General features: G+C 47.9%; 1 protein-coding gene across 2 annotated transcripts in view; it reads left to right on the top strand.

The window, feature by feature from the left end:
* ABCC1 (ATP binding cassette subfamily C member 1 (ABCC1 blood group)) overlaps positions 1-21,801 on the top strand; it is a 2,255,476-nt gene that overhangs the window by 323,490 nt on the left and 1,910,185 nt on the right. For both annotated transcript variants that reach the window (XM_069647115.1, XM_069647114.1), the window contains exon 4: positions 5,250-5,387. In XM_069647115.1, the coding sequence (XP_069503216.1) occupies positions 5,250-5,387 (138 nt within the window). The remainder of the gene's footprint in view (positions 1-5,249; positions 5,388-21,801) is intronic.

Raw genomic sequence — 21,801 nt, 5'->3', positions numbered from 1 at the left:
TCGAAAATGTCGATCACCGACCCGCATCGCATTTCTTTGTGGTTTTTTGGTCGAGAGTCAAGATATTCTACATGACAGTCGCTGACTGCCAAGGCCTTGCGGGAGCAGAAAGGGAATCTCCAGGTAGGTGGGGGCTCTAAACCCAGTAAGTCCCATAAATCCATGTTGAAATCCAAGGTGGTGTCCACCGATGACTCGAGGGGCGACTCTCTGCGTCGGGAAGAGGCCCGGGCTACCCAGTCCAGGAGTGGTTCCCACCATTCTACTTCCTCGTTGCTGCATTTGCGGAAGCGCCATCACCGGTCGCCTTCCGTGTCCTCCTGGGAGGATGACGCAGCGCGGAAAGTGGCATGCCCGACGAAGTCCTCGACTTCGGAGAAATGGGGCTGCCTTTAAGGAGCAAATGTTTGCGATATTTCAAACGCAGGGCATGGATCCAATTGTGCCTTCTAACAAAGCTGGCCTGGATCAGTCTCGTACTGTGGCTCGCACGCCTTCGGGCTTGGGTCCGTGACGCGTCTCGCATCGGGAGCCTTCGAGGTCCCGTTTGGACAAGGTTTCGGAAGGTCGCAAGCGACATGCTTCTAGGTCTCGGTCCTCGTCCCCGGCGAGACCGGAGCAACCTACTAAGGGCACAAAGCCGACGTCGACTCGGTCGGCGCTGTGTCTGTCCGACTCAGACGTTGACGCTTTTCCATCTTATCAGCCCACGGTGCCGTCGGCACCAGTGTCTACGCGAAGCCTTCGGCGCTCACAATGTCGAGGTTGTCGACGCTCTCGGCGTCGAAGCCTTCATTGCTCTCGACGCCTTTGGGGATTTTTGTCCAGAATTTGCCATTGGAGTACCCTGATGTGGTGGATCCTTCTAGGAAGGATTCTGCGACGTCTGTGAGGCCAGTAATGGACTCCAGGCCCTCTTCTGTTTCCAGGCCAGAGTTTCAACTCCCTCTGGACGACATTTATGAAGAGGAAGAAAGGTCTGAATTCGAGGACCCTGGTGAAATTGATTTGGCGCCAATTATTTCTGGAAACAGTCAGAGGAGTTGAGGCAAACCCTTCATGATGCCAGTGGGTTGGACACTTCTCCGGAAGTGGAATTTGGTAGGCCTGAGCCTGGGCTCATGCTGAGTCTCATACAGGAGGCTCATGCCTAGGGTCTCGGAGTATCTGGGTTGGTCCAGTCCTCCTGAAGACTTTGTACAGGATGATCTAATGGACATCTTCGATCAAGGTCCATCCTCTGACCCGGTGTTAGTTTCATCTTACCATACAGAAAAGGGTGGCAGCTGCTTGGCAGTCCCCGGAATCTCTTCCGGCTGTTAATAAGTCTTTGACAAAAAAGTACCACCCTTCCGTTAGCGACCCCCAGCTATTTATCCACTCACCCCACTCCTTAGAGTTTGGTGGTTCAGGCGGCTATGGCCACCTGGAGGCAGGCGGTGTACCCTACCATGCCTCCGGATAGGGATGACAAGCACCTCAACGTTTGGGCTCGGAAGGTATTTTCTGCAGGGAGCAGGGCATTGAAATCGGCCAACTCCACTTGTGCATTGGCAAGGTTCTCACACACTCTGTGGAACTGTTTCTTTAGCGGCTGAGCATATTCCCGAGGGGGGAAGAAAGGGACGGCTTCCTTGCTCTCGTGCAAGACAGCATGCATACCATGTGCAAATCCCTTCCTTCGGGTTTGGATACGGCCGACAGTGTTAGCCGATCCATGGCTGCGAGCACCGTTATACGCAGTTTTGCGTGGTTGCGGAAGTCTGGTTTTGATCCGGATGTGCAAGCCCGTCTTCTGAACATGCCCTTTGATGGCGCATATTTGTTTGGCAACAAGGCTGATGATAGCCTTGAGAGGTTGCAGACCTCGAAAGCTGCGGCAAAATCTTTAAGCGCAGCTGTGCGTCAACCTCTGGTGGAGGTTCTTTTCATTACTACTTCTTTGGTAGAACAAGAGGGGCCGCCAGTTCAAGGGCCTAGCGAAAAAGAACCTGTGGTGGTTGGGAAAATAGAGGTGCCAAAGCCACTTAGGCAGCTGCCTCTTTGCCTTCAGGCACTGCCGCAGCCACTTCCAAACAGTCATGAGGCCATGTCCCATGGTTCGCCGGTTGGGGACAGACTGTCTTAGCATCTCGAAGAATGGCGAGCCATTACTTCAGATGCATGGGTTTTGTATACCAAAGCCCACGGCTACTGGCTTCCCTTCCTTCCGCAGCCTCACGACAATCCACCGGGGAAACTCTTTGAAGCTTCCGGATCTTCTCCTTGTGCAGGAAATCTTAATCCTGCTGAAGGAAGGCGCTATAGAACAAGTGCCTGTAGCGGAGAGGAACAAGGGATGGTATTCCCCTTATTGTTTGATTCCCAAAGAAAGACGAGGGATTGAGACCCATCATGGACTTGTGTTGGTTGAACAAACTTCTCAGGAAGGACAAGTTCAAGATGGTTACTCTTTCTCAAGTCCTCCAGGCTCTGTTGAATCATCATCTTCAACTTCAGGATTGATTGGTATCCCTGGACCTACAGGATGCTTACTTTCATGTGCAGATTCATCCCAATCACAGAAATTACCCGAGGCTTGTGGCTGGCGACTCGCACTTTCAGTTTCGGGTCCTGCCGTTCGGATTGACCTCTGCCCGAGGGTCTTCACCAAGCTAATGCTGGTGATGGCAGCGTACCTCCGGCGAGGGGGGATTCACGTCTACCCCTACCTGGACGACTGGCTGATCCGGGCACGCTCTCCCAAGTAAGCTTTGTATCACCTCGGTCTCACCTGCCGCACCCTCCACAAGCTGGGCTTCTGCCTGAATTTCAAGAAGTCGCATCTGACACCTTCCCAACAGCTCCGGTACATTGGGGCTGTGTTAGACACGTCCTTGGCGAAGTGCTCGCCTCCTAAGGTGCAGGCTCATCACATTGTGCAGATGATGGACAAGTTTCAACATGCCCAGAGTCTCCCGGTTTTTGAATTCTTAAGGTTGCTCGGCCTCATGGCATCCTGCATTTTTCAGGTGGCAGAGGCCCAGCTGAGGATGAGATACCTGCAATGGATCCTGAAGATGCAGTGGTTGCAGTTCTCAGGCAAGATGTCGGATCCCGTTCAAATTCCACTCTCGGTCTCCCAGGATCTTCTGTGGTGGGCCAACAAGGGGAACCTGATGAAGGGGGAGCTGTTTCGACAACCATGGCCCGAGGTGACTGTAGTGACGGATGCTTCCCTCACAGGATGGGGCGCTCATGCCAACGACTTGACTGCCAGCGGTCGTTTCTCTGTCGGAGTCCCAACTCCACATCAATCTGTTAGAGCTGAGGGCCATCAGGCTAGCCCTGAAGGCTTTCCTGCCGTCTGTGCGAGGGGGAAAAGTGTCCTGATCATGACTGACAACACAGTGGCCATGCATTGCCTCAACAAATAGGGGTGGTAGGGTCACTCCCGTTTTGCAGAGAGGCAATGCAGCTCTGGTTCTGGGCCATCCAGCAGGGAATTTCGGCAGTTCGGGGTCAGTCAGGTTCTCCATCCAGAGGTCAAGACTCTACCTTCACGCTTGGTATCTGAAAGGTTGAGGTATAAGGGTTGGGACCTCCCGGATGACGTGATGGAGGTGTTGCTTTCAGCCAGGCGGCCTGCAACAAAATCCCTGTACCGTTGCCACAGGGGTAAGTTATGCAACTTGTGCAGAGGACACAATGTTGATCCTTTTCAGTGCTCCATTCCTATGGCTTTGTCTTTCTTACTTTCATTGGCTCACAGGGGTCTTCCAGTGGATACCATTAAGGGTTACCTGGCGGCGCTGTCCATCTTTAAGCGCTCGTCTGAAGAATGTTCTTACTTAAGATTCATTTTGATTTCTCAATTTCTTAAAGGGCTGAGGAATGTGTTCTCGCCATCCACTTTCCAGGTGCCAGTTTGGGATTTAAATTTGGTTTTGAAATTTCTCATGGGTGCTCCGTTTGAACTTTTGCACTCTTGTCCTTTGAGATTATTGTCCTTCAAAACTGTGTTCTTGGTTGCGGTTACTTCCGCTCGCAAAGTGAGTGAATTGCAGGCCCTTTCCTCTAAGTCATCCTTTACTGTGTTTCACAAGGACAGGGTTGTACTGCGGGTATGTCCTTCCTTTCTACCTAAGGTAGTATCTGAATTGTATTTGAGTCAGAAGATCGTTCTCCCATCTTTCTATCCTCCTCCTCCTCCTGGTAAGGAAGAGGAGTGACTCCATCGGTTGGATCCTAGGAGAGCTCTGAGCTTTTACATTTCTCGGATGTCCAGGGTCAGATATGACTATCAACTCTTTGTAGGATATGCTGGACACCGATTGGGCCAGGCTGTTACCAAACAGACCTTGTCCAGGTGGATTATCCTCATCATTACGGATTGTTACAGATTGGAGGGTAAGGACCCTCCTGAAGGGCTGCAAGCTCATTCCACTAAGGGCGTGGCTACTTCCACCGCTCTACACCGGGGTGTTCCTATTAGGAATATTTGTGATGCTGCTACATGTGATTCGCTCCACACCTTTGTTATTATTACTCCCTGGATACGATCCATGGTCCGAATATGGCCTTTGGGAAGGCGGTTCTTTATTCCCCATTCTGATTGGATTCTCTAAATTCTTTTCCCTCCTCCACTTACTGGTACTGCTTTGGGAGTCTGTCAAAAATGTGGCATATGTTGGAGGACAGAATCCATTCGAAAAACAAGTTACTTACCAACTGGTAACGTTCTTTCGACTGGCTGTTCCTCCAACGTATTCCACATCGCCCTCCCAGCCTGCCACTCTGGAGAATTTCCTATGCGATTGCAGCTTCCGTTTCCGCAAGGCTATGTGCAGTCATGGAGGCATGAGACTGGTGCCAAACGTTCTGAGGGAAAGAACTGAGGCTACAGGGGCGCTATGCGTCCTATTTATAACATCCGTGACGTCGCCCTTGACGGAGGCCTACGAGGGACATCGACCCGACGTCATCGACGCAGAGCACCCTCTGCTGAAAAAGTTTCCGAAGTGCACAGCTGTGGACATTACATGTCAAAGATGTGGAATACGTTGGAGCAACAATGAGTTCGAAAGAACGTTACTAGTTGGTAAGTAACTTGTTTGTCTCATTTGCAATGCTGTGATTTTCGAATGAGTGCATTTCTGTTTTAATTGATTATGTCTGTCATAACCAGATGATTAGAGGATTGTTCTGAACTGTTACATTGTTACACTTGTTAAATAATCTCACAATAATTCCTTTTTTTTTCTTTACAGTTGCTCGCTACATTTTTAATTCAGTATGAGAGAATGAAAGGAGTCCAGTCGTCCTGCATATTGTTAATTTTCTGGCTTGTAGCATTGCTCTGTGCCATAATACTTTTTAGGTCCAAAGTCCTAGATGCCTTAAAACCGGTAAGTGTTTTCTTTTTCTTGGTTATGTATTCATTTTTAGTATCTTTTTTCCAGTTTTCAAGTTAACTTGTACCAGATATTTTGCTCAAAAGTTGTCAAACCACCTCAAGAAGAGATCATAGTAAAACTGTTCCTATTTTGAATTTGATAGCAATTTAAGTAAAACAGCAGGCCTTTCGTGTCCCGTTTCCCCTTGGGTTGTTTGGACCAGGAAAACTTCTGCTTTTTGACTACTCATCGCCACCTTTTGAGGTTTTTCTGGTCTTTGACAGTGCTCTTGGTATCCACACCTGCAGAGCCTCCACATAAGATGTTATAGAGAATTTGTAGAACTGGACATCCTCTTGCATGAAGGTTTTCTTCAAGAACTAGATAAAAGTTAATACTGTTCACGCCAAGTTATGTTGGTGAACCGGTCCAGGCCTGATTCAATCTCTTGAAACGCTTAAAAAATACTACTATGGGGACCGGACAAGTGGCCCTGAGGACCCCATTACCTTCCCATGCGCTCACTCCCCCTGGAAACTATCTCCAAATCAAGGGGGCACTATGCGATCAGAGCATCAGGGCGTGTCGCCGGAGAAAGCACCCACTTCAGCCGAGGAGTTTCGTGATCACAAAATTGCAGGAAATGCAATAAAATTGAGACACTCTCCAGTAGTGAACATAGTTGTAATAGCCTGTGCTGTTGATGGTAAGTGGTATGCCTGGCATTCCAATACAAAATGATGTCCTCCAGGAAGTCTTTGAGATATGGCAGAAGCCTCACTAAGCAACACCTGTAAATTAAATTATACAAGCATTTACAATTCGAATAGTTTTTGTTGTCTTATGGGTAAAGCATTTTGCATTCATGCACTACGACTCGTATAGGCAGATTAGGGGTCGGAGGGAGATATGTCGACAGGATCGTAGATTGGATGGACAGGTGGGTGAATGAAGACTAATGTGAGGATTGAAGCATGATGGGGCCAGGGAGGAAGTGTGAATGAATGATTAAGACCTGTGACGAATAAGTGTGGATTTGGAGGTATGAATGAAAGATTTTTAAGATGATGAATGACTAAGGTATAAAAGCATATGAGGATGTGGGGTTGTATGAATGGATAATTGAATTGATTATTTAATATACTTTTAAGGATATGAACATTACTGAGGATGAGCCGAATCTCCTTAAGTTCCGGAAGCTCTTCAAGACCTTCCTTTTCTCCTTCCTTACCTCTCCCCCACCCCTGCTAATCACTGTCTGCCTCTTGACTGGCTGCCTGGTTCCCTCAGAATTCTACAGGGCACCAGGCCCCTCAAATCCAGTCTACCCCTGCACTTGGTATCCCCTGATTCCCCCCACCCCCCAACCTGCACTTGTCCTTCCAGGTCCCTCCCCTGCACTAGCCCTTTCAGCCCTGTACCTCACACTTACTCAGTGACCTTCCTTCTCTGCACTCTCTGCTTTCCCCTGGCTGTTTCCACCGGCACTCGTTTTTCCCTCTACCCTTCCGGCCTTTTCGCCACTTCCCCTGCACCTCCTTGTCCTGTATAGAACAAACCTGTCCCCCACCCTATTGTCTTGTTGCACCTCGAAACACATTGTTGCTATAAGCACATTATAAATATCCTTTAAATAAATGTGTGAAGTGGTTAATGAGAGTGAAGATGTGTTTAGATAAGTGAATGAATTTGAGGGTGGGTGAGTTCTGTAGAAAGGACAAGCTAAGATCACAGGATTTAAAAATAGATCACAAGAGGGGTAAAGATGAGTTGGCAGAGGACTTGAAAGTGAGTAAAGGGTGGGAGAGGAGGGTGTGTGCGTGTTTGTCTGAGGAAAGTCAAGAGACGTCAAGAGTCTCCCTATATTTTTCTATTTCATCAATTACGGTCTACTTTTGCACGGTGGCTGTTTTGCTCAGATAAAGCACCCATGCTGGTTTCGTGTTTCTTTTGCCTAGAATCAGTTAAGTGCTAGTTTCACACATAAAAACAGGGATATGAAGAATGGAAGGCAACCTAGTGGCAAAGATTCTTTAAGCAGTCATTGGTAAAGCAATCTGGCTAAAATAGCAGTGTCCAGGGAGTGTTAAGCAGAGTGTTGCTGAGGAGGACAAAGCCGAGAGTCGTTCTACCCTTTCTATTGGTTACTGCATTGACTGCTTTAAAACCACTCCCGCTTCGCGGAGTGTCATGCAGAGTGTTGCGGCGTGGCGAGGTAGAGAGCTGCAAAAAGGAAGGTACCCGGCAGTTAATATATCAGTGAAGGAGGTAAGCTGCCTGCCCATGTAGAAGACCTAGTAAAGAACATCAAGGTGAGGAGGGTTAGTGGGGGTAGGGGGCAGAGTGTGGTGCTATCATGATGGGGCTGGGCTCACAGACCTGTTTACAAACAAAACGGCAAGACCCCGAGCAGGTTTAAAACCCCTTCCAATTCAGGAAACTGATATTTGTGCAGACCATGCTACTAGAGACATTGACCGATCAGATAATCTGCTCCAAAGAGAGTGTGAGGGTATGGAACCCTTAACATAAGCCCATTTAATTGAGGATAGCTCTGCACCCCCTGCCCCCCACCCCCCACCCCCGGGTGACTCAACCTTGAAGAGCAACCAGGACGCAATGTGGCGGGAAGCTAGGCTGCATAATGATGAGAAAAAAGCCCCAATAGAATTATTGGGAAGACTGGTCGAAATTTGACCAGCCAAATAGAGCTGCCTGAAAGGGTAGGGGAGAATGAAGTAAATGCTAACCATATGGGACTGGAAGGTTCGAAATCAAGAATAGAAAATCTAAAACGCTTGAGCTTAGCAAGCCTAAATGAAAGATTTGGAAATGACTCCTTGATGACTCCAAATTTGGTAGTATATACCTCAAGTGAAGTATTTTGCTTGAATAAAAAAATCATATTTCAATGGAGAGGCAGCTGATAAGTGGAACAGAAAATCGGAGGTTAGTCCAGAGGAAAGCCCCCCCCCTTGAGACAGTGGGACAATAGACCCAGAGACATTGATAGCAGTCTATCTTCGGTATCAACAGATGAAGGAAGACAGGAACAGGAATCCCCTGCCGTGGCTAGAAGTGTATGGGCCCTTGTTTTACGACAGATTTGGCATACCTACAAAACACTTTAAGGGCTACATTTCAATGACATTGGCTCCTTTTGGGAAACTGTCTGAGGCTCTCAATGACTCATTGAAATATCGAGCCACCCTCATAGAGGGCTTTGTGGTAAAGGTCCAGGAGTGGCTGAATAAGGAAGCTGAAACATCTTTGAACTGGCAAAATCATCTGTGCGATTTTAGCAAGGCGAGAAGAGCTAGATAAGACCACCCTGATGGCAGCAGTACTTGAATACTGCAAATGGGTGCAGAATAATTTTAAAGATATGCAATCCCTTACAAGAAGATCAATCAATGAAATTAGTGCAAGTGTTGATGGCGGAGGAAAGGAAAGGAAAGGAAGGGATGGATGATTACCACCGGGAGAAGTACAGGAACCCTAGGGAAATATCCAACCCTCAACAGAAGGATTTTTCTGGAATGCCCCAGAGGCATATGTTTTCTCCATATTTCAAAGTTCGAACCCAGGGGGGAGACAGAATTCCGAACAAAGCCCTTCCCCTGCAAAATCAACAAAAAAAAGCTAAAAACATTTTTAAAAAGGAGGGAAACGAAAGACAAAGGGGTCTTGGGCATTTTTGAGAAACCTGAAAACACCTCCACCCACTTTGCACCCACCAAATGTGAAGCGTCAAAAACAGGATGAACATGGAGACGTTATTACAATGCAAAAATTGAAGACTCCAATGGCGTTAGGGAATCGTGAGCAGAGCAAACGGGGAATGGGTGGGCTTGAGGTAATATCAGACTCCTGTTTGAGTGATCTGGTGGAAATCATACAAGAAGAAGAAGCAGCCGAGGAATGGAGGATTGCAAGTAGTACAGATCTGGAGGACATTGACAGGCAGGTGCTACAGATCTCAAATACATGGTCAGCTAAGCATCTGACAGATGCCCGACAAGCAGGGGAAGAGATGTAATGAAGAGCAAATTCCCCAGTTTAGGACCATGGAAGAAAAGGGGTCAAGCACAGGAAAAAGGCCAAGGCTTGAGCAAAAGGAACATGTTCGGGCAAGTGGGAACTGAAAGGCCCGATTGGAGTGAAAGACGTGCAGAAGCCTAATATGATCAAGTAAATGAGTACGAATCGAGACACTCCAAAAGTTGAGAAACCTATGTTCGGCCAATCAGACCAGAACAACGCTACCAGAGGGAAACAAACCGGGTGTACCTAGAGCGTCTGACAACAACAAAGGATTATGTGATTCTAAATTGACGAAATGTAATGATTTTACTACATCCTATCCCAAAATTTCGAACAATCACCACAGATGACCTACAAGTAGTTCAGTTCGCAGATGAGAGGCGGACGGACTGGGTGATTTAGCATTTGGCGTCTAAAGCCATAAAAGCAATGATAATGGAATTCAGTAGTCTGATGCTTCCGCTGGGCTTTGAAGTAATTTTCTAAACGCAGAAGGGAACCAGAATCACCTCAGTTTGCCTCGAAAGACTGGCAACTTGGGACCGAGGAGGTTGGTGAAGTGTGTAGATCCAAAGGGCTTACAGCTGGAAGGTCAAGCCTATAACTCTCAACCCCTCTTGCCTCTCTCGATTATGTTTGGAAATAACCCAGCAATTTTGCTCAAGATGACAGGGGGTCAGCCACCTCTATTGCGGAAGGTAAGAGCCAGAAGGGTGTAGTCTCCAAAGATCAAACTGATATGACTCGAGCCTGTCTCCCAGTGCTGGCCGCTATTGGAAGTCAAGTAGCTAAGAAGTATCCGATAGTTGCGGGGATGAAATCCCTGCTGGATGGATAATTTCCAGAGCTGGGATTGGCTGGGAGCAGCATTGGTGGGGGCCATGTAATAACTAGAGCCAGAACAAGGATGGGGAAGGAACTGCTTCGGGTAGGCTCCTAAAATACGAGATGATTTATGGACCTTTTTGAATATGGCAACCTACCACTGAGCCATTTCAACCTCATTTGCTTTCAGGAGACGTGGTTGAGGGCGAAACCAATTTGTGAAGGATATAATTTCTTACTCAATGAAGCTGCAAAGGGACTGTTGGGTCGTCCCTTCTCGGCCTGTTGACATTGGTCTAGATGGGCTGGGCTTTGCGTAACCTCATCCATAAACCCCTCTCCATGTGCCTAAATGGTAACCCTGGAATGACACCCCCCATGTCAGAAAAAAACAATTGTTCTCTTAAATGTGTATTGGAGGCCAAGTGTACCATCGTATTATGCTTTTGTGGACTCGGTTTTCTCGTTAATAGATGATGCTCTCATGACTGCAGCAAACGCGCACATAATTGTATGTGGGGATCTTTACATTATCTAGATGATATTTCGTGGGAGGTAAAAAAACGAAGCAGTATTGGGAGAAAAGGAGCGATTATGGCTCAATGAAGTTGAGTCCCACGACTTATCAATGTTAAAACGGCCAAACAAGAGGAGATATACCAGGGGCAGTGACCTGGAGAAGTGGTGCTATGAGATCCTGTTTGGACTACTGCTTTGTATCTGATAATGTTGCTTCTTCGATCTTAAAATTTGAAATTATGGGGATGAAGTCAAGTGGTAGCAAAAAGAGATGGGGGTTAGAGGGGCACTGCATAGTTAATTCCTTTATTTTGTATAGCACCAAGAGTACAGGTGCTGTCTAAGTGTTCTTATATTCCGATTTGTAGATACAATTAGGGAGTTGTTCCAGGTGCAAGTGGGTCAACCAGTCTCAAGGCCACCCGAGACTGTAGAAAGAACCAAAACGAACAGAACCCGTTAGACACTAACAGGAGACCCAATGATGTACTCCTATGGGGACATAACTCATCCCCGGTTGATTGTCACACAGGTGTTCTGGGGCATACCCCAAAGGTGGAGTCAAGTGAACATGATTTGATGGCAATTAACTGGTGGGAGGTTGGAAGAGTGAAGGCATGGCTAATTTGGCCAACAGGTGGCCGGAATAGAATCGGCATAAAACCTTCCGATATCCCGAAGATGTGGAGTTGACTATGGTTGGATTCTGAGGGACTGTAAAAAAAAACAAGGAGCTTTTAGAAGACCAGACTTTCATCCGGTCCATGCCACCAATGAGGTGGGGGTGACTAAAAAAAAATTAAGAGCAGATATTTGGGAAACTAAGAAAAGAAAATCCACCGGATATGCCTAATCAAGTCAAGCAGCAGTATCGAAACTGGCTCCTGGCATTTAAGGCTAAAAGACTTCAGTTTGATGCAGAGCAAATGTTGAGAGCAGTCTGTAAGGAGAATACAAGAAATCTGTGGGGTTTACTGAACAATACAGGAGATCTTGGGCGGGCTCTCAAGATTAGTTGGGTCCATGAAGAAAAGTGGATCGATTTCTTTTTTAAACATTTTTTAATTTTTTTTATTTACCAAATTTTTCGAGAGAAGGGAATCTGAACCCCTCTATAAATGTAGTAACTTGGGGGGGTGGGGGGGTGGAGGTTGGGCAATTACCATAGCGCAAGAAGACATCAGGATGATTGTAAGGTTGAGTTCATCAAGAGCAGCTGGCCCTGATGGTCTAACTAATCGTAGGCTAAAAGAACATTTGACATTTTTTACCTATTTTTGCATTGCACATTTTTTCCCCAGGCCCTAGCTACAAAACAGATCCCGGAAACTTTGAGAGACGCGGTCATAGTTCCAATTTTCAAGAAGTGAGACTGAGAAGATCCGAGGAATTATTGCTCAATCGCCCTTCTTGACCCTTTGTGAAAACTGTTCTCAACAATCTTATTACGAGATTTGAATATCTGTGCTGAGAAGGTAGACTGTCTTGACCCCCCCACCCGCCAGACAGTATTTGAAGGGGTGGGCACAACTCTGACCCTGTTCCTGCACAACCTTCTAAAACTGCAAGCCTTGGGGACAAGTTCAACTCTATCTAGCGTTTATGGACCTTGAACGAGCTTTTGATGGGGTGAATAGGGACAGGCTTTGGGATAAATTAATTGAAGGAGGTTGTCCGAAAGATTTGGTGGAAGCGGTTAGGCCTTTGTGCTTGAACACTTCGATTCAGGTAAGACTATCACCAGAGGGTGTTTTCTCTACCAAAATTTGCACCTTAAGGGGACTTAAGCAAGGCTGCTTGCTAGCCCCATTTTTGTTTAATCAATATATGGCAGATTTGGGTGATTCTCAGAAGTGTGTCCGGGCTCTCCCCCTAAAGAGTGGCATTCGGGTGCTCTGGGTCCTATATGCGGATGATTTGGTCTTTATTGACCAAACACAGATAGGCCTGCAGCACAGGCTACCACCTTCAAACTGTACCTGCAGGCAAATGGACTCCATGTAAACGCCAAAAGATCTAAGGTTTTGGTGTTGGCGTCAATTGTAACATGGAAGACAATATTTTTGTTCAGGAAATGTATGGCTGATAACATACCCCTACTCAAAATCCTAAGAGAAGATGATCAAAAGCTAGGAGACAAATGGCTGGGGATTTGGAAGTGAAATGTTCGCCTATTCTCGGGCATAACAATATTCCAAGCGAAATGTTGATGCAGAACCCACTGAAAGTTAAAAGGAAACTGCCGGAACGGGATTGGATCCTTACACAAGAACTTAGGAAGTCTAAAAAATGAGTCCTGGGATTGGTCTGGAAAAGTCATTTAACCAAATCCCTAGATACCCTTTAAAAAAACTTTTATAATGAGCAAATAACCACAGCATCAAATTCCACGAATAAACTTTTCGAGATCCTGAGATCTCTAGAAAAACCCAAAGCCGCCTCTCCCCCGGTCCAACCCTCACAGGATGAGTGCATAAAAGTACAGGAGGCCTTCATTGCTAAAATATCGAAGGCTAGAGAAGCAATTTAAGACCACTCGGACCATGGCCCCCGATGGGCAAAGCTTGCCGACAGACTTGGAGGAACATAGAATAGCAGAAAAAATTGATTTCCTGCCTATCACTATACAGGACATGAGGTCTCTCTTGGCATCTATGAGACCCATGTCATGTGCAGAAAATGTACTACCCCTGAGGATTGTCTTAGAACACAGAGACATCTTTACCCCCTTCCTCACAAGACTGGTAAATGAATCATTCCGAGACAGTCACATACCAGAGGCCATCAAAACCGTCAGTCACCCGTTGGTCAAAAAAACAGGCTTGGACCAAAGGGATCGAAGTAATCTACGTCCAATAACTAATTGTAATTTCCTTCTGTAGATCCTGCATAAAGCGGCCGTGCTACAGCCGCAAGATTTTGTGGAATCTAATATTTTACATAAACAACAATGGCTTTAGAACTGCTCACAGCACTGAAACAGCTTTGTTGGATCTTCAGACATACATGCTTAGCATCATGGACAAAGGCAGGTCAGGCATATTGGTGCTACTTGACTTGTCTGCGGCCTTTGATTTACTGCACCATGAGCAACTCCACTGGTCATTGGAAAATATGGGCGGCTGTTCAACAAAGGCAATCAAATGGGTACTCTCCTTCCTGGCCAATTGAAAATACGTTGGGGGGGGAAAACTTATCACCTTTTGACACCAATTAACTGTGGAGTCCCACAGGGGGGCCAGTCTGTCCCCCCTTCTGTTTAACCTATATTTCAGATGTCGCTGTACAGTGCTTGATAACACCGGAACGTTCCTTATGAACTACGCTGACAACTCAGCTGAGTGGTGACTGACACAGATGCTCGTAACTCGAGACAATCTACAACATCATAGAGACCTGGATGACAGCCATTTGGATGTGTCTAAATGGGAGTAATATGGAGCTAATGATTTTTGGGCTACGACAGGCACGTGCCAAACTGGGCAAGGAATAAGAGTCCTTTCAGATCAGAAATTCTCCCACACGGGTTTTTGAAAGATTAAAAACCCTGGGTATTTTTCTGGAGGCATCGCTGAGCTCTGAATCCCATGTAAATAACTTGAACAGAAGCTGCCAGTACTACCTGCGACTGTTAAATCACATCAGACCTTTTCTGAATGAAATAAACGGCGCCACTACAGCAAAGGCCACGATTCGATCAGGCTGGATTATGGTAAAGCCTTGATGTTAGGAGCAAAGAATGGGTGCATTGCTCAATGTCAAATTATCCAAAGCAGTGCAGTAAGAATTGTCATGAAGAAAACCAGTAGGGACCATATCACCTCATAGGAAAGCTCTACACTGGCTGACACTCAAGGAACGGATCGCGTTCAAAGCCATGACCATATTCCATCGATGTCTCTATGGACAATCCCCAGTCTGAGGGAGCAGATAACCCATTACACACCTTGTTGCTCGTTGAGATCCGAATCTTTGGGGTAGATTGTCTGCCCATCCTTCATGCGATCTAATGGGCTAGAATTAAATAGCACCCAGTTGTCCCATCTAATTTGATGTTGTCCCCATCTAAATGTATTGCGCCCTCATGCCTGCGGGCTTTTGCGCAATATAAACATCTGAAAAAATGCCCCTCGGGACGTTATCGGGGATCTGTTCATGAGAACAAGTCTGATTATTCTGCCGACTAGAGGGATTCAACTGAGGAGGAAACATGTAGGGGTAGTGGACACTATGTTGATATTGCAGGGAAGAAGGGGCTGTCGAGTCACTATTCCATCTGGTGATGACCTATAGAAGGAGCGAAGACATTGTTATTTGGGAGGCTTTATTGACCAATCTAAATCATTATCTTCCGTCTCATCAACTTCCTCCCTTCTGCTGCCACTCCTCTGTCTGCCACCCCTCTTGCCCCTTCTCCAGCACCGACGGGGCGCACCACATCCCTGTACCCCTCCTCATGAAGACCTTCAAAGGTGGCAACCAGCTTCCCCTAGCTACCCTCCATTCTCGCTCTGCTGTTACACTCCTCTGATATGTCTCCTTCTTGAAGACTTTAACCATGACATTCTCGCTCTGAGACGTGGGTCACTGCCAGCTCACACCGCTTTTGATCCTCTCTAAGCCCAGGCCTAACCGGCCTGGAGGCGGAGTGGCCTTGATTGTCTCTGAATGGGTCCCAGCTACTATCGTTCCCACTCAGACCTACTCTTCCTTAAAATGCCTCGTCTGCAGGATTGGTGTTTCTCCAACCATCTTGTTGACTCTCGCCACCATCTACAGGATCCCTGGTCCGGTCTCCCTCTTCATCATGGAGTGGTCTGACCTGACTTCTTCTTGCCTCCACCTCCAAGCCTTCAATATTCAACTTGACTCTCCTGATTTCACCACTGGACTCTTCCGCAGCCCGTGATTTATTTTTCTCTCTCACCATTCCCTCCAGTCAGACGCACTCAGCCGGACATACCTTGATGCTACCATCTCAGACATCCCCACCCCCCCTCACTACACCCACTCTCTTGGTTGGACCATGCTCTCCTCTACTCTCACCTGTATCTCGTGGTTCCCCCGGGTAAGCCGCTGCCTGCATTGCCAGTCTCCTCTTTCATTCGACAGATGAAGCCAGTGCCAGTGACTGCTTTTGCTGCCACTTTCGTCCCCCCCACCCGCCAAGTAGTCCCACATGACTCTGCCCTTGCTAATCTTCCCCTCTCTATCACCAACACCCTGGATATCCTTTCCCCTGTCATGAGGATCCGCATGAAGCCTGCCTCCAAGCACAACACTTGGCACTAGCCTCTCTGAAGCGCAAGTGCAGAGTTGCTGAGCAAAAGTGGCGGGCATCGGGCACATCCTCTGACAGACTGGCTTGCCCCTGCTCCAAAGGCAATACACTCTCCATCCGCTCGAAGAAGAGGGACCATATCCAAGCCAAGCCTGTGTGCTCTAGCACCTTGAAACATCTGTGTGCTAGATGGAATTCATGCAGGATCACAATGTCTTTTCGATTATACTTGGTTTATATAATGCTAGATGTTATGGTATGTTATGTTACTTGGCATTTATATAGCGCTCTATTTTTCATAGGTATGTCCTCAAATCGCTGGTAGGTTGAACGCCCTCGGGAACCGTAGTTCTGGTCAGTTGAGAGAGTTGGTGTCGTAGGGTGCATGGGGGCACCAGATGTGTGCACCGGATGAAACTGCCGGGTGGAAGCTGCATCCTAGCGTTCAGTGTCGTGCTGGAGATATCAGTTGGGTGTGTGCAATCTGGTGGCTGGATGCCCAGACTGGGTTCTGGCTGCGTTGGGCCTGAAGGACGCATAAGTGAGTGACTAGGCTGGAATGTACTCGGCTAGCTGCGTTTTATTAGGGTGATGAGTTGTTCATGGGGTAGTGTTCGTATGTGAACCGCTAGGCCGAATTAATCAGGGGTATAGCTGTGTTGAATGATGATGTATAGTAGAGAGTAAGCGTAGTGATGTGATGGTTATCTTTAAAGCACCCAAGACCAGACATGTAAACAGGATGGCAGGGAACATGGCGACATACAGACACATAGACAGAGGGGGCTGGGCTTCTAGCGAGAGGAGGGGGTATACGGATATATAGTAAAAGCATGGGGAATCAGAAAGCTGGGTACACAGTAACACACGAGTGGGGGATGCTAACATTTTACATTCGCATTTCGAAGGGATTGTGTCCTCCGACGTATTCCTCATCTTAGATATCTCCTTCCAGCTCTGCTGGCCTCGTAACATTTTTTCTCTAGAGGGCGCTGCGCGTCGACGTCCTCCGATCGACGTCATCCTGCCTATAAAGGCCACGCGCAGCGTCCGTTGCTCAGTTCTGTTTTTCCGCGCTTACTCAGTGCCTCGGAATACCGTTGCTCAGTTTTTGTCAGGTTTAATCTATTAACCTCGAGTAATTCGATCCGTACTCGATGGCTTCTTCGTCGGAACCGACAACTCCTCGATCCGGTTTCAAAAAATGCCGTGATTGTGGGAAAAAGATGTCGCTGACTGACCCTCACAGAGTTTGTCTGTGGTGTTTGGGAGCTGAACACCATTGTTCGGAGTGCGAGGACTGTATGTCCATGACAGTTAAGGCCCTGAAGGAGCATAGGGGGAAGCTGGAAAAAGGTAAGACTTTTAAAGCTTCTTCTTCGTCGACGAAGTCGAGACATTATCGTCACCATTCGCGTTCCAGGTCTCGGAGTGGGTCCCATCACTCCTCGAGATCGAAGCGATCGAAGCACTCGAAGAGGAGACGTCGAACATCCCCTTCTCCGTCTTCCTCTTCCTCTGTTTCGCCAAAAAGAATCCCTTGCCCCACGAAACATAGTTCCCGGGCTGAATGGGAGGAATTCCGCAAAAATATGATGAGCGTCTTTGAGAAAGCGGCCTCGACCCCCTCGAAGACTGCCGAGAGCGATGCTCTGGTCGAAAGACCCAAAGGTCAAAAACGCCGCGAGTCGCAGTACCCGGCGAAGGAAACCTCTCGAGCGAGTCTCGAACCCTCGAGTAGGACTATGACCTCCAAACCTTCCTCGAAGGTTCCGTCGACGCCGTCGACTAAGGTTCCGTCGACGCCGAGGTCGGTGTCTTCGACGCCGTTGTCGAAGGGACCTTCAACACACGGGTCTGTCGACTCGACGCCAGCTTCGACACCAGCGTCGACGCCAAGAAAAGTCACGGTCACGACACACCCAGTGACTATCCCCAGGTCCTCGATGTCGATGGCTTCAAGATTGTCGAGTAGAATCCCAATTCTGTCGAGGTCATTGAGGCATCCGCCTTTGTTTTCGACGCCACGCTCGAAGCCTTCGACGTCGACGACATCGACGTTTTCGAGGCCGATTATGACAAGTTCGGCACCCTCTGCCTTGGAAATGGGATTTACACCCTTTATGAGTTCAGAACAATTCAGAACTATGTCCTCAATTATGGAAGAGGGTGAATTGTCTGAACAGGAAGACACATTTGAGTTGCAGGGACCTGTAACCCCAATTAGAGAGGAATTTTCCTCTGAAGAACGCAGGTTAAAGGATCTTCATGATTCCTTACATGAGGCAAGTGGGTTAGACACTTCCCCTGAGGTGGAGTTTGCTAGGCCAGACCCGGGGGAGCATGCTGAAACCCCCTATAGAGCCTTAATGGCCAGGATCAGAGTTTATGGGGTGGTCTGCACCTTCACAATCTTTCCAACAAGATGACCTCACGGATATTCTTGACAAAGGCCCACAGGAGGATCCTGTGGTGCCTTTTCATAAAGCTCTTCAGACGAAGATTATGACGAACTGGGAAACCCCAAATGTCGTCCCGGCAGTAAATAAAAAACTGTCTACAAAATATAGGGTATCCTCTACAGACCCGGAATTTTTGTCAAAACACCCATCCCCAGAAAGTCTGGTGCTACAGGCAGCATCTTCTACCGATGTCAAGACGGCTTATCCTACCGTCCCACAGGACAGGGACGATAAAAAATATGATGCTATGGCAAAGAAAGTTTTTTTCGGCATGTAGCATGGCGTTAAAATCTGTTAATGCTACTTGCACCCTTGCTAGATTCAGCCATACACTTTGGGAGTGTGCTTCTACAGCGGCTGACTGCATCCCGGAGGGAGAAGAAAGGGAGGCGTTCCTGAGTATCATACAGGACGGTAAAGACGCTATGTGCGAATCCCTCCAGACGGGCATTGATTCGGCTGACAGTATCAGCAGAGCAATGGCGGCAAGTACAACAACCAGGAGATTCGCTTGTTTGAGAAAGTCTGGTTTTGCCCCTGATGTGCAAGCCAGGCTCTTGAACATGCCATTCGATGGCTCTTCTATGTTCGGGAAAAAGGCGGATGACAGTTTCTCTAAACTTCAAAAGCAGCAGCAAAATCCCTAGGCGCTGCAATCCGCCAGACACTTTTTCGTCCCACAGGAACCTCTGCGAGGGGCAAGTCCTTTCGCTTCTACTCCGCATTCGGAAGAGGTAGAGGACGTCCGGCTCAAAGGGGACAAAGAAGAACTACCCGAGGTGGACGGGGTAGATATTCAAAAGCCGCAGCAACAGCAGGTGCCTCTTTACCATCGGCATCCGCATCAGTCGCTCCAAAACCACTCTGAGGACTTCCCTCACAGGACACCTGTAGGAGGCAGGTTGACTCAACATCTGGCGGAATGGCAGGCTATCACGTCAGATGCTTGGGCATTGGAAACAGTTGCCCAAGGTTACTGCCTGCCTCTCCTACGCATACCTCAGAGTCATCCACCGGGGATCAGCTCTCGGAAAGCTCCAGATCCGCTCCTCTTGCAGGAAATTTTCGACCTGCTAGAGGAAGGTGCCATAGAACCGGTACCTGTAGCGGAGAGGAACAAGGGCTGGTACTCGCCTTATTTTCTCATTCCAAAGAAAGACGAAGGACTGAGACCCATCTTGGACTTGCGAGAATTGAACAAATTCCTCAGGAAAGACAAATTCAAGATGGTCACTCTTTCTCAGATCCTCCAGGCCCTTCAGTTCCAGGACTGGTTGGTATCTCTGGACCTTCAGGATGCTTATTTCCATGTGCCTATCCATCTCAAACACAGGAAATACCTGAGGTTCGCAATTGGCAACTCTCACTATCAATTTCGAGTGCTGCCATTTGGGCTGACCTCCTCCCCGAGGGTCTTCACCAAGTTAATGTCGGTAGTGGCGGCAAGTCTAAGGAGGGAAGGGATTCACGTCTACCCCTACCTGGACGATTGGTTGATCAGAGCCGTCTCTTCGGAACAAGCTCAGATCCAGCTAAATCACGTGTGCCACTCCCTTCACAAACTGGGCTTCTCCCTCAATTTAAAGAAGTCACAAATGATACCTTCACAGAGACTCCAGTTCATATGAGCGATCCTGGACACTTCCCTGGGAAAAGCCTTGCCACCAGAGGTGAGGGCTCAAGATATTCTACAGATGGTTACCAAGTTCCAAGATGCCCAACGTCTCCCAGCCTTCGACTTTTTGAGGTTGCTAGGCCTCATGGCATCCTGCATTTTCCTAGTGCCAGAGGCTCGCCTGAGAATGAGATCCCTCCAGTGGGCACTGAGGACTCAGTGGTCACAATTCTCAGGGAGAATGACAGATCTTCTTCAGGTTCCCGACAGGGTGGCTCGAGACCTTCAGTGGTGGGCCTGTCAGGAGAACATTCTGAAAGGAGAACAGTTTTGGCAACCCTGGCCGGAGATAACAGTAGTCACGGATGCCTCACTCACAGGGTGGGGAGCCCACGCCAACGACTTGACCATCAGCGGTCGTTGGTCTCCATCGGAGTCCAGACTACATATCAACCTGTTAGAGCTGAGAGCCATCAGACTTGCGCTGAAGGCGTTCCTGCCAGCTGTACAAGGGAAAAACGTCCTGATAATGACGGACAACACACTGGCCATGCATTACCTCAACAAAAGAGGCGTAGGATCACTACTCCTGTGCAGAGAGGCGATGCAGCTCTGGTTTTGGGCAAACCAAGAAGGAATCTCTCTATCGGCAGTTCACCTAGCCGGAGAGAAGAACTTGACAGCGGACGCTCTGAGCAGGCAGAGCACAGTCTCCCACGAGTGGGAACTAGCTCAGGAAGTCCTTCAAGAGATCTTCGCCCTTTGGGGAACCCCTCAGGTGGATCTGTTCGCCACCAGCGTCAACAGGAAATGCGATCTGTTCTGCTCAAGGGAATTTCCCCCGAGAGGAGCTCTAGGGGACACGTTCATAGTGGACTGGGAGTTTCCGCTTCTGTACGCTTTCCCACCGGTCCCTGTCATTCCTCAAATGATCAGGAGGTTGAGAAGATTCCGGAGAACCATGATCCTAATTGCCCCGGATTGGGCCAGGAGAACGTGGTACCCGGACCTTCTAGACTTGTCCATCTGCCCTCCAATTCGACTTCCACTCAGAGAGAACCTACTCTCACAGAAGGGAGGTCAGGTTCTCCATCCAGACATCAAAACCCTCAACCTTCATGCTTGGCTTCTGAAAGGTTGAGGTACAAGGATTGGGACCTCCCTGATGATGTTATGGAGGTGTTGCTTTCGGCAAGGAGGCCAGCAACGAAGTCTTTATACCGCTGCCGTTGGAACAGATTTTGCAGCTGGTGTAGAGAACAGAATATCGACCCTTTTTCATGTGTTACACCAATGGTTTTGTCCTTCCTTCTATATTTGGCGAATTCAGGCCTTCAAGTTGGCACCTTTAAGGGCTATCTCGCAGCGCTATCCATCTTTAAGCTCACTGCGGAAGAACCATCCTATTTCAAGTTACCCTTGGTAATACAGTTTCTAAAGTGGTTAACCAATGTTTATCCCCCAAGACCATTCCAAGTTCCCCTATGGGATTTAAACTTAGTACTAACTTTCCTGATGGGCACACCTTTCGAACCACTCCATTCTTGTTCGCTAAGATTCCTTACCCTTAAAACTGTTTTATTAATAGCACTTACATCTGCTAGAAGGGTGAGCGAATTACAAGCTCTTTTTTGTAAACCCCCTCACACAATATTTCACAAAGACAAAGTTGTCCTGCAA

Source organism: Ambystoma mexicanum, chromosome 2q (assembly GCF_040938575.1).
Source record: "Ambystoma mexicanum isolate Mex_15411 chromosome 2q, UKY_AmexF1_1, whole genome shotgun sequence".
In the NCBI taxonomy this organism is placed as follows: Eukaryota; Metazoa; Chordata; class Amphibia; order Caudata; family Ambystomatidae; genus Ambystoma; species Ambystoma mexicanum.
Note: the sequence above shows the minus strand (reverse complement) of the source record. Positions and strands in the feature narration are given on the sequence as shown.